The 16101-nt window shown below is 45.6% G+C and overlaps 1 protein-coding gene across 2 annotated transcripts in view; it reads right to left on the reverse strand.

The window, feature by feature from the left end:
* Positions 1–214: 214 nt before the first annotated feature.
* The window catches only part of MAMLD1 (mastermind like domain containing 1), an 83141-nt gene continuing 67254 nt past the window's right edge, over positions 215–16101 (reverse strand). For both annotated transcript variants that reach the window (XM_086756661.1, XM_086756660.1), the window contains 3 exons: positions 4297–4443; positions 2730–2811; positions 215–2446 (listed from right to left, as the gene is read on the reverse strand). In XM_086756661.1, the coding sequence (XP_086612787.1) occupies positions 1425–2446; positions 2730–2811; positions 4297–4443 (1251 nt within the window). In that variant the 3' untranslated portion in view covers positions 215–1424. The remainder of the gene's footprint in view (positions 2447–2729; positions 2812–4296; positions 4444–16101) is intronic.

A 16101-nucleotide genomic window follows, 5' to 3' on the forward strand; every position in this document is an offset into this window, starting at 1 on the left:
TTACACAGGAAAAGGAGAGAGGACCTAACAAATCCCATCTTAAAATAAAATTAAAGCCTACTTCAATTCTTCATCTAGCTCGTTTCTTCTACTAAGAGCACACGCATTTGTACATGTTATTATATTGACGTTGTAGCATCCTGGACAAATCAAATTAATTCAAATATCTGCAGGTACAAAATGTTGTAGCTGAGAAATGAGCACATAAAGTATATGCAATTTTCCCCTGGCAGTTTATTATGGTATGAAGAAAAAAACATTCTGTGCTTGAAGCTGACGTTATATTACAAATGTATTGCGAAGTATGACGTGACTATTAAAATATGATTACACAAAGTATGAACATTTTAAGAAGTTTACAGTACAGTGAATCTTTTATAAACAGACTCTTAAATATACATAGGACAATAGTAGCTGACAGAAAAAACATCAAAAATTAACTATTAATGTTTATAGACTTTTCCCCTGAAAAAAAAGTCTCACATTAAAACAGAAATTATGAAAAGCCTTAAAACCAGGAACAAATCACCTGTACACTACAAATATACATGGCAGAGGTGCGCAAACCAGAGCTGCCGTTTCGCTGAAGGGCACAGTGGCCAGGGAGGCTTGGCAGCGTCTGCCCCACGCCTGCTCTCCAGTGTGACCCACGTCAGGCAGCGCAGCGCCTCGCCCGCGACACCCGGACACGCGCGCAGACGCGCCGGTCAGCAGCTGTAACACCACAAACACACGCTCACTGCAGGACAACGGACGGCGCATGGTCAGCGTCAAATCGACCTGCTGGAGTGTATCAAGTTGCGAACGTGCCCGGGATCTTGCAAATGGATCTCTGCGGGTAGATCCCTGAACACACTGGGAGCCCCGATGGGACGTACACACCAGAATCAGGCTGCAAGACTGAGCTATGACGGACTCAGGCAGCTCCTTTTACGGATTTTAGTTTTTTAATGCCACTTTGCAATCCTTCCTCTTGATATGGGAGAACAGATGCCACGTTTGATTTCTGCTTAGTCTGGTTGCAGCGACACCCCTAGTTCATGTGTTAAGTTATGTCAAAAACATAAGTATTTTATGCTGTAATACACAGTATTACTGAAACTAACAATATTATTTGCATATTTATAACAAAGTATAATGAAATCCCTATAATAAAACCAAAAGTTATGCTATAGATTTATTTACAAACAGTCCAGCAAAGAAGTATAAATACTTCTACATTTAAGGTTTAGGAAAACATAATTTACAAAATATTCAAATATATACAGTCATCTGAAAAACTGCCAATATTAAACTTTGATGCAGGCAAAGAATTGGCTGAGTCTATTCATTCTGTATTGAAAGAGGCGGCGGCTTTCACGGGTTGTCTGTGATGTTCAAAAGCCATACGTATGTTATTTACAACGAGACTGCTTCTCTCCGAGCTAAACGTGTCTGGAGCTTTGAGCGTGCTGTCCCAAAATGTCGTCTATCATTGTCAGATTGTTTAACCACTCTTCGTCGTTGCTGCTGCTGCTGTTCTTCATGAGGGAGTCGAGGAAGTCAGCGTCACTGCAGTTCGCGGGCACGACCGAACTGCTGTGCTGGGACACAAAGTCATACTGCGGCAGCTCGGCAGCGGCGCTCATCCTGCTGAAGGCGTCGGGCGGCTGGCCCGTGGAAGGGTAGCTTGGCGGGCCAAGGCCCGAGGCAGGATTGAGCTGGTTAAAACTGGACACTCCCTGTGGCATGGATTTCATAACATTCATAGCTGGCAACGGTCCTCTGGTTAAATTGTGTCTCAAGTTCTGATTACTCATTGAGCTCAAGCCCTGGCCAGACTGCCCCATGCTCAGTTTTTGCATCTGTCTGACCTGGACGCCGGGAGCGATCTGATTAGGTGGCACTACGGCCTGCTGGGAGAACTGCTGACCCGGTGCGCTTGGTCTTGCATTCTGTTTGGAGAAAAGAGCGTTACCGGAGAACTGCTGCATGCTGGTATCCATTTGGCTTTGATTTGGCATTCTTGGCACAGCAGTCTGCGTCCACATCTGGGCAGAGGAGCTGGGGTAGACGTTAGGGATTCTTGGCATGCTCGGCTGCCTCAAGTGTTGCTGAGTTGCAGAGTCATTTGCTAAGGAACCAGAACTGAAGCCTGCCATCGGCATTCCCGGCCGCACAGCAGAGTGGCTGTGTACTGTTTGGCACCCCGAGTTCATGCCCAGAGAGTTCTGGCTCGGCCGCAGCGGGATGTTAAAGTCAGAATTAGGCGGAAAAATCCCCTGCTGCTTGCCAGGGTTGGGTGGAATCATCACCATCGTCCCGCTGCTCTGGCTGGCGGTGGCTGGGGCCATGCCAGAGCCCAAGGTGCTCTGGAGCATGGCTGGGTTAGACGGCAGCATGCGGTGGTTGGGCGGAGGAGCTGGCATCACCTGGCTGCAGTCGGTGGGAATGGGCTGCTGCACGGCTGCGTACAAAGAGACACGTTAGCTGGTGAGTGCACGTCCACCCTGGAAACATGGCAGAGCCTTAAAAGGCTGCTGCTCCATCTTTCTCTTTCATTACATGGGCCTCTCCTCTGTGTTCTTTGTATTACTGGAGCAATAAGGAAATGGGTAAATCTCATGATATGTGATAAAGTGTGAAATGCTTTTATTTTAGGGCAGAGAATCATTAAGCGCCCTGTATTTAATCAGGCCTCAGGCCCTGGCTTCTTGAGGCTTTTCATAGCATGCGGTTTCCCTCCTTACCTTGAAACTGATTTATCTGCTGAGCCGCAAACAAACTCCTCTGTTCAGATGTTACTCCCAGCATGGTTTGTCTCTGCTTTTCCTGGAAAACGAGGGGCATAATAGTCAAGTTGCAGTCTCCTGACAAAGAAGAATCGCAGCAGACACTTGAAGTGCAGCCACTGCCACCATTAACAACCTCTCCTGTAACCACACACGCACACCTCTGACGAGACTCAGCCCAAACGGTTGATTTCAGCCTGGATCTTAATTGCTCCCATGCCCCTTCTTGCAAAGGTGTCCCGACCACAGCCCAGCATTAGGAAGCGCAGCCTTCACCAGATTCTGTGCAGGCGGCCCAAGGGAAGCTGGACGAACATGGAGACTCTCGCGTTCACCAGCTTATGCGTGAAGTGCAGCACAGCTGGAGGCTGCAGGAATCCTGGCATCTCCCTGGTGCCTCTTGTGCTGACTATCTGGACATGTTCTCTGAAGTCTTGGATCCAGGGACAAAAGGTGCCCACAAGTCTACTAGTGAACAGAATCTGTCGCAGCATCGCAGGGACACGCTGACAAACAGAAAATGGCTGGTGGCCGTTACGCTGTCTGAAGGATGGCTCTGCTCATGTGTACCATCACCTTTCATGCTGGTTGCCACTTCTAACAAGAACATAGCGCTGAGCCACAGGAAGCCAGGGACCCTTGGCAAGGGCAAGGGCAAGGCATTGCTGACTTTCTCCAAGGGACCTGATTTGCATCTCCCACCATTTAACCCCAGAACCCACCATCACACTCGCATCCCTGCTGCGGACAGCAGCCATGACCTGGGAAACTCTCCGTTGACGGTGGAAGCTGAGGCCTGACTGAACTCCCGCTGTGTTAGAGTGGCACAGATAAGCTTGAAGCCAACTGATGACATGGAGGCAGAGTTGGCTTTGAAAGGGAGTGTGATTCGTGAGCAGGACAGTACTTGGTTGAGGGTTTTACTGAGCTACTTTTCATCTCATTTCCCATCCAAAGAAATGAGCCTCCTTGACCCAAATCCAGCAGCACACTCAAAGTCAGAGGCACGTGTTCAACACTGCCTCACCCAACTCGTCTGCGGGATTCCCCTATCCCAGCTCCTTCACACAGCATGTTACAAACCTCGTACAGGGACTTCTGCTGCTAGAGAGACCAGCAAGTCCAGGACAAACTAAAGTCTAACATCTGCTCTGGCAAATCCCCAAGGAACCAGAGAGAAAGGCAAGCATTGAGAATATCTCTCCTGGGGCTGACTCACTTTCCAAGCCTCCCTTCTCTGCATCTTCCCTCCCAACTCTGCGGCTGACCAAGGATGACGGCAATGATCCGGAGATGACTGAATCCTTCCCTTGCATACGAGTGGGCAGATCTGCACTCAGACTTGCTGAGCAGCACTTGGCCTGGCCTCTCTTGGACATCACATCCTGGACTCAGCCCAGCCCTAGTCTGACTCAACCCAGCAATTCCAGTGTTTGCTGACTGGTGATTTCCCCATTCCAGTTAGTCTTGTCCTTCCCAGTGAAGTGGACAGCACAGGAACCCACAGAAGCACTCGGCATCGTACCTGCATCAGCTGTCGTTTCATTATTTGCTGCTTCAGTAAATGGTTCCTCATCGTGTACCCATTCACCGTGGCTGGCGCCGGCACAGAGCCTCCGCTTGGGATGGAGCCCGGTTCCTGAAGTCTGGCGACAATTCCAGCATTTTGATCCTGCCAAGAAAGATGAAAAAAGAAAATTAGTCTCATCAGGGAGATAACAACAGAAGCCCTTATCCTCTGCTGATGCCCTCTCTCCGGTCTTTGGCTGTCCCAAGGTCAAAACACCTTGAGGATTCACATGGACCCGCACGTCACGGTGAGGGCTGTGAGGGGCAGGGGACTGCTCTGATTTCTGAGGATCAGCACAAAAAGAAGTGGGAAAATCAAAAGGTTAATCCGGAATTCTTTGTGACTAGCCCAAGGCTACAAGGCTGATTCACTGCCATTACTGGAGTCACACGGCTGCCTGGCTGGCAGAAGGGATGTGAGTAAAGCAACACATTTCCCACCAGTTCCCCAACTGTTACACTGAGAGACATAAGGAAAGGAAAGTTGCATCAGGGTAGGATCTGGCAATTGGATATAAAGGAGAAGCCTGCAGTAAAAGACAACGGCAAACTAAAGGCAGAACAGGGAAAAAGGTGCCATCGGACCAGGGACCTGGAAAGAAGTCGTAGGCTTGGCATTGAAGTGGTTCTTGTGGGTTCCATGATCAAACAAATGATGAGAGCTAATTGTGAAAAGAGAGGAGAACATGCAAAATCACAGGGTCAGGTCACGGCTGGGCACAAATTAGTAACGCAGCAGGCCTGGTTCCTGGCTGCTGCAAACTGGCCTCGCTGTAAGTCCTCAATGAGAGATCTGAGTTGAGTTTTTTACCAGCTGAGGACTTGCCTCCAAAAAAGAACATTGTGGGGAGAAGAAAAAAAAAATCACAAGAACATGATGAAGACACAAGCCAAAAAGGAAAAATAATTTTTAAAATACTGAAGTCTAATCATCTTAGGAGCTGGCAGGTAGTCAGGGAAATACAGGAGAAAAACAAGGGAAGGAGTCAAGGCCTCACTGAGGAGAAGACTCTGTAAGTGCTGCACCCAGAAACAGCAGTACCAGTGTATTCCCCTTTCTCCATTTTCACATCCAGCTTCTACATTATTTATGATGGTTTGTTATTATTGGCAGGGAGAAGTATGTATATGATATCCAGCATCCTTAGCTGGGCCATGCTTCCTTTGTTTTCAGAATGGAAGCCCACATCCTTTGTTTAAGAATCAATGTTATCAGGAGATAAGCGAGAAGAAAATGGTTGTTCCCTTTTGACATCTAACAATTAGAAGCATGCTCAGATGGAGAAAACAGGACACGAGCCATGTTTCAGAGTGGCCAGAAGAAAGCCTTGGAAGGCATTTGTCACCAGGCAAGCTTCTCGGGCCTGAGCTGCCTTTCCACAGCAGCTTCACCATGAGGAATCACCCAACTCCTTCCAAGATATCCTTTGTAACACCAATTACCAGGAAGGCCACTGAAATTACTCATTTTTATGGTGCCTCCTTTTGTAGCACTTCGGTCTATTATGCAAAAGCACAATTGATGAAATGCCTGCTAGATAATTTACTAAAAGACACAAACCTGCAGCTCATCACTGCTCTCATTATCATTCCTATTCTTGGGTAGTCTCCTAAGACTAGACTTTATTACTGGTGCTTTGCTTACGATTCTGCTGGACATCTCTCCTCCTCCCTCTTCCCTCCTACCCATTTTATTCCCTCTTGCCCATAGAAAAAGAGGGAGGGAAGGAAAAAAGTAAATACGATTTACTACAGATGTAAATATGAAAGTTCATGTAAAGCTAGCACTCTGCTTTCATGTCAGACAGGATTCTGCAGCCACAGTTAAGCTTTGAATAATGCAGATTGCCTCTAGGGGAATATTTGAAAGTGCAGGGATTCAGTTTGTGTACTCTGCACATGAAAGACACTGAAACGTTCATACCACCAAAATCCCTGCCATCTCTCCAATTTCCTCCAAACTTGTCTTGTTGCGTGCAGAGGGTCTGTGCTTACTGAAGCAAATGAGTTTAGTGCAAGGACAATCATTCTGATGTCTTGCTCAGGGCTATTGCATTAACAAGTCATAACATTAAAGTCTCTTTTCCTAATCATGTCCACCTCATTCTAATTTCTCCTAAGCATCATCAAGAAAAACAATGTTGGTTTTTCCATATTATTAATGGTGAAGAAGTGTAAATCACACATTACTAACTGCAGCTCTTGTGCTGTGGCAGTACAACGGCTTAATTATATGGGACTTTCTGCAGGCACCCTATAGCCATAATGACAATCAGCAGAGTTCATTTGCAAATACACAGAATGGGTTGCTGAGTTTTCCAGAGCAAAGTTGTATAACACTTAATTAGCCAGTAAAGAAACAATCTATAGATAAAAATTTTGCTTTGGGGGAAATTAGGACAAAATAGCAGAGATGGGAAGACAAGGAATGAATTCAAAATCTCGCGTTCTACAGTTCACATCCAGGTTAAGCCAAAAGAGAAAAAGGGGAAAGTTCTCTGTTCTCACCACTAGTGGGAAGTACTGCACTCCCTTACAGCACCACACCACCACCGACACGTCACGGCCAAGAATAGCGCTGGTGCACTCTGAAGGACACTGCTATCTGTACCAAAGGTTAATGAACTTTAAACATTTTTCCTTTTCATCACTCCCCAAGAAAAATCACTTTCCTTCCCATAGGAAGGCCAAGCCAAACAAGCCATAATCTTAACTCATCTGTAGTTTGGACTATCCCATTTTAAAATCCAGGAAGACAGCAAAGAGAGGATTCTAGCGTCGAGGACGATGGAAGCAGGGGCTCACACCCAGAGGGTCGGGCGCCTGAGCCAGCTGGAAGCTACACTGGAGGACACAGATGGCTACCGGGGGTTCTTATTCTTCAAACTTAAAAAAAAAAAAGTCTGTTTGCCATTTTTCCCTCCAGAAATTCATATGACAACATCAAATGGGCTGAATCCCTAACCAAACAGCACGCTACGCAGACCTGGAGCAGCAGAGCATGTGTTTGAGAGCATGTGTTTCTGTTGCCAGGCAAACTGTCACACAGCAGGTCCGGAGCTCCGGCAGCATTCCCTGGGCTTTCCAGCGTGGCAATTCCTGTTCAAAAAGCACTGGGGCTAGCTTCACGGGTTTGACCTAGGATCTCATGCACTGGTTTTGAGAGCAAGGAGAAAACACTCAGGTTCCAGGTTTGCGGGAATGTATACTGTTTGTGTCAGGATTCAGCCGCTGACTGTAATTGTAAAAGCCACAGCACAGCCCAGTGAAACCAGTCCCTCCCAGTCGCCCAGCGACAACGGCAGGTTGTTCAGGCTGGGCAGAAACATCTGCACATTACTGCATCCAGTTGTAGTGAGTGTGGGTCTGGTCCAACAAAACATTTGGGCACACACTTAATCCAAAGTGTGCCAACAGTCCCACTGAGACACACCACGTGCATTTATGAGTCTACATCCTTCTAAAAATCCACTGACGAGCTCGACCTGCCCAGCCCCAACATCTGATTACGTACAAGACGCACAACTGCAGCAAAGAAGCGCGGGGATGAATTGTTCTGTGTGAACACGGTTGATAAACTCCAGTCCTCAGCACTCAGTTATATACCAGTAATCACTTGGTGCCTTCACTTAAGTGAGAATAAAGAAATTTATGGCCCCTAATTCCTCTGAATCCTCATTAACAAACAGTCCAAAAAGAATTTAAAAGCAAGACTTTCTGAGGATCTGAGCTAGAGCTTTAATAGCTTTTTGGCAAATATGTAAAAACCCCTCTAATCTTTAATAAAGAGCAGTCATTGTTTTTTAGGACTACATGAAAACACTAAACTCATTTATCATTATTAAACCTTCCCATCTGCTCTTATGGTGTAACTCCAAAGAATATAACAAAGAAACGTACATGTTAAATTGTATTGACTTAAGCCCAGAGCTATTGGAGATGTACAATTTATTTCAGTGAGGGCATGAAGGGGACTGCAGGCTGCTAGACAGAGTCATTTGTCCAAGGCTGAAAAGACAGTTATCTGCACCAAAATGGCTCTTGGAAAGGCACATTTGCTTTATAAGAAATAAGCTGCCAGGTGAGACCATTCAGCATTATGTTACAGACCCAGACAATAAAACTAAGCCATGAATTTCAATAGTTAACAGATGGACTAATTAGAGACTGAATTCTTTGTGGTTCTCACAGATAACCAGGTCACAGCAAGGTTACTGAGAGAGACAGGCAGCTTTGCAAATTTCCGTAGATATTTGCAGAGTCGGGGAAGAACTGCACTTCCTAACTGAAAGAGGTAGCAGCGGTGGAAGAACAGAAACGTGTCTAATTAAAAATGCATATAGTACCTGCATTTTAAAAGTTTCTTCCATTTCAAAAGACACCGTTGATCTGAGAAATACTCCCTCCACTTTCGATGGGGCATCCAGAAATTACAGAGCTTAAACCAGAAGGGTGGTTGAGATGAAGATGTCCCTGCTCCTCGCAGGGGAGTTGGACTAGATGACCTTTGAAGGTTCCTTCCAAGCCAAACCATTTTATGATTCTATGAGCCACAGCACCCCAGCATAAAAGGAAAAGACCAAAGGAAATGGGTGGCTCAGGGTAGGAGTTTGCTGTAAATACGAGAAAGGGACAAACTGCTTTTTCCACCAGTTTGTTGTTCTTTTTTAATCAAAGATAACTTATCTTGAAGTATTTACTGAGGCATCATATAGTAAGAAAAAAAACCAAAAAACCAAAACCCCAAAAAAACAGAGGAAAAACATGGCTATAGAACTAGATAGGAGCCTGTGCTCCTGATCAGCTGCTCGGCCAGGGACTCTGCGTGGATCGTAGCCAGAACAGGGACAGCTCTTCTCCAGGGCTGGGGTGAAGTTTCATTAACTGAGTTTTGTTCTGTATTTTAAGAACATCTGTTACGTATGAGGAGCTCTGTACTCTGCTGAGGAAATGCAAATACTGGTTTCAAACTAATGCCTCTGCATTTCCCTGCGCTCCCGCCTGCCTGCCGGTGCATGGTCTCCTGTCTGGTAGATGCGCTGCATCTCCTTGGTGGGGCTTTCATGCCTGGGCAGCATACCGCTCTGAAGTCCAGGACCAAGACTCCTAGGCACAACTAATCTGCAAATACTACAAACTAAGCAATTAAAGCATTAATAGTATTAAAGTCGCCTCATCCATAGAATTTCATGGTTGTAAGAGTTTCGTGTTTAGATCTACAGAGAAGACACACAGACTCCTGGCGCCCAGTAACCTTGTGTGGCCCCATACAAAGCCTTAATGCCACCTTTACAAAGGAGGATCATTGCCTCCACAGCTATTAATCCAAGTAGATACTAAGATGGTGAATCTGTTTGGCCAATGCACACAAACAAAGCAAAAAAAAAAAAAATCCAGGGTCATGGTTTGGCAGAATGATTGTGTCAGCCCACTCAAGAGTGTGATGTCTGTGAGATGCCATGATCATTTGCTTCACGCAGAAGTCTGGGGTTACGTATGCTTCTGCTTCTTGCCTTTAACAAAACTCTGTTTGCTCCTTGGAAGTTTTCTGTCTTTTTTTCTCTCCCCTATTCTGCTCACAATTCAGATATGCTCTTCAAGATAAAACAGCCTTTCAGTTGAGAAAGGCTTCAAAGCTTTTTCTTTGTTTGTATATTTGCTTTAACACAATGTATGAACATTGATAAAACAAATGTGCAGCTCAGTGGATCTTTTTTTTACCCATCTTTCACCCATTTACTTGATATACAACCATGTGAAATACTACCAGACTCAAGTTTCTAAGCTTATCTTGTGGGCTGTCAGTCAGGAAAAGGCTTTGTTTGAAGACTGTAAGTGATCCATGGGTACACGGCTTTGTTTTTTTTTTTAAAAAAAAAGTTCTTTTAAGTTTTTCTTTCTTTTCATAAGGCACAAGCATGCACAGCTTCCTTCAAAGGTAGTCCTCCTCCTTTGCTAGGAGCAATGACAAGATCACCACACCTGGCTAGCAATTGTACCAGGATCTCCTCCTTTCAAGCAAAGCAGATGGAACACTAATTTCCCTATAGCTGCTCTTACACTGCATGCTGTTCAAAACAAACCAAAATCCCATCAAAGTATCCAAAGTGCATTTAAAAATGCACCCAGAATTTTAATAAGATGGAAACTGAGTGCACTTCCCTTTTTAAAAAAAAATGAATCAAATTAGTTAAAGCTCTACAGTATTTTCAGAGCCGGTTTCATCCATCAAAACATGCTGTTGAAGAATAGCAACAATCAGAGCAGCAGAAAGTCAGAAAATCCAGAGTGAATTATTGCAACAGTGATTTTTCTCTTAGATGAAAATGCATCCTTTGTTGAAATCAAGCTCTGATGCTGTTACCAGCACTACGTTGTTAGAAAGAACATGGGAAACGGCTTTGGGAGCAGCCAACAGCCCGAGACACAACACGGATGGGAGAGTTGGCGTACCAGAGGCACACGCAGCCTGCCAGGGACTGCCGGGCTTGTGAGGAGGCACGATCAACAGCAACAGCAGCTGCCCTGCAAACAGATCCTTCGGCCCAGACAAACTCCCAGGCCATGGGTGAAGGCAGCCCAGAGAACAGCTTTGCTCCACCACCTCGAGTGAAAGGCAAACCTTTCAGGAGGACTAGAGACCCACGGAGACTCTGCCAGACCCTTCAGGGCAATAGGACCTGGGTACCTGCAGTGTTAACATGCTTTTCTTCCACCTGAGAGCAACTGGACTCATCCCCACCAGTCTTTGTACCACCACACTTTAACACAAACTGTATCTGTTATTGTTTTTATGTGTATCCACCCAAAGATGCCGATATGGGTGTTTTGTACCTGTCTGTACATAAAGTCAAGATCCAAAATTGAATTCTCTGCAAAGAACAAAATATTTATATTTGGCTTGTACAGCTGTCATGATTCTCCAACCCTTGACACCATGCTCTTGCTCCCATGGAGGGCAGCTTGCCTATAAATTCAATGAGATAATCTCAAACTGTATTTATCTCACCCAATTTCGACTGGAAGTCCTTCTGCCTGTCTCTGCAAGGTTGCGCTAGCTGTGATGACAAACTACAACATCTTGTATCTATGAAGTGGTTTGACTCAAGTAATCCTTGTGTTATGTCAAGGCATGCTCTCAGAGGTGTCGATGAGATTCAAAAGGAGCCGGGTTGGCTCGACACCCTACAGAAGCTGCTACAGAGAAACGCAATGACTGGGTGGTGAATTCATATATTAGGGAGAGCAGAAAGATCTGATAAAAGAATAAAAAAAAGTTAAAATTTCACTCTAACAAAGCGTAAGTCAGGAAATCTTGAGCTAATGGGAGAAATTAATTCTCTGCCTGCCCACTTCCCTGTGAACTGCAGCAAGGTGGTCTGGATCAGAGATTTGTGAATCCCTTGATTTCTCTAAGTTAATGTTTCCATGGATTTCTTTTTCCTTTTCATGCAAAGGTCCAATTTGCAGAGGCAGATGCCCAAGTCTTGTCAACTTTCAATAGCAGTTGGCTGCCTAACCGCTTCTGAGAAACCCTTTGCATGAAAACCTGCCCACATGCAAAACCCAACAGTGTATACTCCTGATTTCTCATCTGAGCGCACAAACAAAGCACACTCTGGCACCAAGTATCACATCACTTTTTCAGTATTGAGCCTCTCACAAGCTTACTCCTTCCTAACAGATGAAACTATTCAAACACCTAAAATGGTTGTATCGGGTCGTCCACCCAATCAGGTGCTAAAAATCGCCACCACGATTTACAAAACAAAATGCAGAGATAAATAACGTGCTAAAATAAAGGATACAAAGTAGGCTGTTACTAGGTAGTCCTCTTGATAAAATTTTTAAACCCAAGATATTGACATATTAAAAAAGAAAAATGCATTAAGGTGACCTTGAGTATGGGGAACAAGGAGCGATTCCATTATTTTTTAAAATGGAAATTATTATTAAAACACTCGAAGCTGAACTGCTGTAACCAAGTCAACTCAATCTCCCCTTAAAAATTCCTATTTTCCCCTTCCATTCAGATTGTATTTACAAACTGTAGATGTCTCATTTTTTTCTTGTGTCATTTCATTATTACAGAGTTGAGATCACTAGCCATCTGCAGCTTCATTTCATCAAGCTCTGATTTGTCCTTGGAGCAAGGTCATCCGGGACAAGAACATAAAATGCTGCTTTCCTTAACTGACAGTTCTTTATGCCTTCCTGTAAATATTCCCCACTAATTTTAAATAATTTTACCACTTCATACTCCCCCTCACACACACAGAAAAGGCTGATATACACACATATTAATAAGGGCCTTGTCATTTAACCACTGCATAGCATGACATATTAGAAGCAATTAATGGTGTTTATTTGCTGATAACACAGGCATTTCAAACTCCAGATCAAGAATCCTTGGTAGCTTCACGTGACTTGTAGGATATTAGCTATGGGTCAGAAGTTGGGACCCTCCCATTCAGGATTAGCATACGCTTGGAGCGACTCTGTTTTCCATCGAGCAGAAAAAAAATGCAGCCAATGCACAAAAACTACCAGCTGCTAGATACCCTATTGTGGGTGAGTGATAATATAACATCACTAGGTGTATGCGGGTCCATTCATTGAAATCAATAGACCGGTGAGGAAAGATCTTCAGACGCATCACACAACATTCCAAGCTAAAACCAAACAAAACGGAACATGGAATTTCTACTCGGATCAGATTTGACTTGCCACAAATTCTGGAGCATCTTCTCCAATGCAGAGACTGCTGCTCTGGATTATGGCAAACCCAACCCAAACCAACCATCAAAAAAAAAAAAAAAAAAGAAAAAAAAAAAGAAAAAAAGCAGAGTAAATTAATGGGAGAATCTTCATTAGCACAATCATAAAGAAATAGGGAATAACTGAGTAACTGAGAATAATCAGCACTAGCTCCAGGGGTAGCCTCCCCCCCAGTCTCTGGCCGGAGATGCTGGCAACAGCAGACTGAAGCTCCCAGCTCAAATCTCCAACTCAAGGCGCATGTCTTTTGGCACCTGGAAAAATCACTACTGGGCTCACATAGCCGATTCTCAGATTTGTTCCAATAGTCCCAGACATGAAGACGTGCACATCCTAGAAGTCTGTTTGCAAACACGCGTGCATGTGTGCTGTGCAGACAGGCACACGAGCCTTCGATGAGTTCACCTGCACAAGTGCGTGTCCCTTTGGACACACTGGAGGGTTAGCCCATGAGACTGTGGGCACGCAATTTGTCAGAAGGAGACGCAGAAAATGGGATCATTAAAGGCAAACTCCCAAGCCACCTTGAAAGGAGATGATCTTGAAAGGTGAGTTTGTTTCATGACTGAGTCACGGGATAAAAGCCAGTTGCACGGACATGGGCTCACATGACCAGGTTCAGTTTCCAGTTCCATCATACATAGTTTCTTCAGGTGACTACGGACAAGTCACTTCACTTGTCCCTCTGTCTCAGTGCCCCCCCCCAAAGGAATTAAAAGTTACTCCCTGAAGAGGAGGATGAGGGTCAGATCCTGGGGCATCATGGAGGTTACGTCTCCAGCCTCCTGAAACAGTGCCTCTACCATGCCCTTGGGTTTTGACCCCAAAGACCTGCAGCAGAACTGTGCTCCACGCTGCTCACCAACAAGAGGTGGAAGGGCTTTTTCTGCTTTACTCCGCACACGAGATTTTTGTCGTCTCCTCCTCTCTGCATCTCTCCTCCGGGTCCGGCCACAGCTGGTTGCATCTCAGAACAGCACTAAACTACACCAACTCGTAATGGTCCCCTAGGGCCTCTAGCCTGGCTGCACAGACCAGTGGAGCGCAGCATGTCCCAGCCACACGCCCTGTGATCCCATGACTCACCCCTTACGTGCCAGCAAAAGGAGACGCTGCAACAACTACGGACATGGCCGCACCTGGAGAATCCCTCGGTGTCCAGCTGGGAGCTGTGTAAAGAGGGCTGCGTGCTAGGAGGAGTCAGCCCTGTGTTTTGACTGGTGAGAAAAAGGAGAAGAGGCTGGCTGAGGTCGTTATGGGTGAAAATCCTAGTATTTTCCTGCAAGTCCTGATATCTTCTGGTGAGAGCTTTTACTGCGGTGAGAACAGTCCTGCTTCACTCCACATCCTCTCCTGCATCCTGGGCTTCTGCCTCCTTCCATCCCCATTGTATATCCTTCTCTTTCATTTACACAGCAGGAGATACTTTTCATTCAAAATTTATCCACGATGAAAAAAACATCCCAGTGCCTCCAAATACCACCTTCTCAAGACAGCCAACATCTCCTTGAAATTCTGTGGGATTTTGGTGCCTCTGTCACTAAGATAATAGGAGTCTAGGAAACACGTGCCTTCGAACATTTGGCCAACCATGCTTTTGCCGTAAGGAAAGAGGGAAGCGTATAAAAGAAGCGAGGAGGCTGGAGCCAGTCCACGTTCCCTGTGCGGCAGAGATGTTGTAGAGCACTCCCGAGCATTTCTTCCGCGGAGACACCGCACGTCAACAGTTAACTTCCCTTTGTTCCCATCCAAATGATTAAGGTTAGAAGCTCGCCTGGTGACATCACCAGAGTTTAAACATGCTGGATATGGTCCAGGGAGCCAAAGTTATTGCTGACCCCATGGTTACTGATCCGCTCCGCGTGTAGCTGATGTCTGCTCTCACTTTATGAATTATTTAATGGGTTAAAGATTGGTCAGATCTTCTTTATGCAACGTACAGCTATACAGTGGCCAGGAGGACATAAACATGCATTAACAAGGTTAAAGTCATCTACTGTAACTACACTGTCTGTTTTCAGCTTGCAGCTTTATTGACTTAATCATGCCGGCACCGCAGCCAACAAATCATTAAATCCATTCCATTCTTTTGCTGGTTACCAACCACAAAAACAGAGGCAGGCAAACACGGAGCAAATCTCGGAGGGGGTGGGGAGTGGCGGCGGGGTGCGGGGCAGAGGGAGAACAGTGGGATCACTATGGAGCGCCGCGCTGGCCTGTCACTGCCAGCACAAAGACGCCAAATCTGTCTTTACGGACTAAGTGGTTTCATGGTTTAAAGTGACACACTCATTTGTTCCTGTTTTGCAATGATTATAGAAAAGAAGAAGGGAGGGGGGAGGAATAAAAAGCAAACTGAGCTTCTTCATACCGTAACAGTGTGCGCGTGTGTGTGCACCCTCGCACAGCCACAGATCTCCTCTGCAAACACACCCCAGGGCCCGGGCAGAGGAGATTCGGGCACTCGCTGCACCCCAGGGGTCTCGGGCTCCACGCTGCACTCCCTGCTAATCTGCAGTGAAATGTAGGTGTAATTAAGAATTCAGTGTAAAAGAAAAAAGACACGGAGCATTAAATCAGTCCTATTGCCCTCTAGGAGCAACTGTGACCACAGCGAGCAATGGGAGAAGTCCCCATTCTCAGAATGAAGTAACAACTTCAACTTTTAGACAAAGGCTTTAAGTTTTGACCTGGCACTGACCGTAACTATTTGTATCCTTGTCCAGGCCCCCACTGCAGATGCGCCCACTGCAGTCAGCGGATCGCCAAAATATTGTTTCTAGGCGGCTAGTCCAAGGCATCCAGGTTTGAAAATGGAGCCGTCAGCATACGGGTTTTGAACCCATAAGATCTTTATTTGTCATTGCTGTCGTTCCCATTCCTTTCTTGATGGAAATCATCTTCTCTATCAAAATAAAATACAAGTGGCTTGTTCTGCACTAGGGGAGCATCACATCAGGACACGGCTCCTCTGTGTTAGAAG

The sequence above is a fragment of the Chlamydotis macqueenii genome, chromosome 11, assembly GCF_036417535.1.
Source record: "Chlamydotis macqueenii isolate bChlMac1 chromosome 11, bChlMac1.mat, whole genome shotgun sequence".
Lineage (NCBI taxonomy): Eukaryota > Metazoa > Chordata > Aves > Otidiformes > Otididae > Chlamydotis > Chlamydotis macqueenii.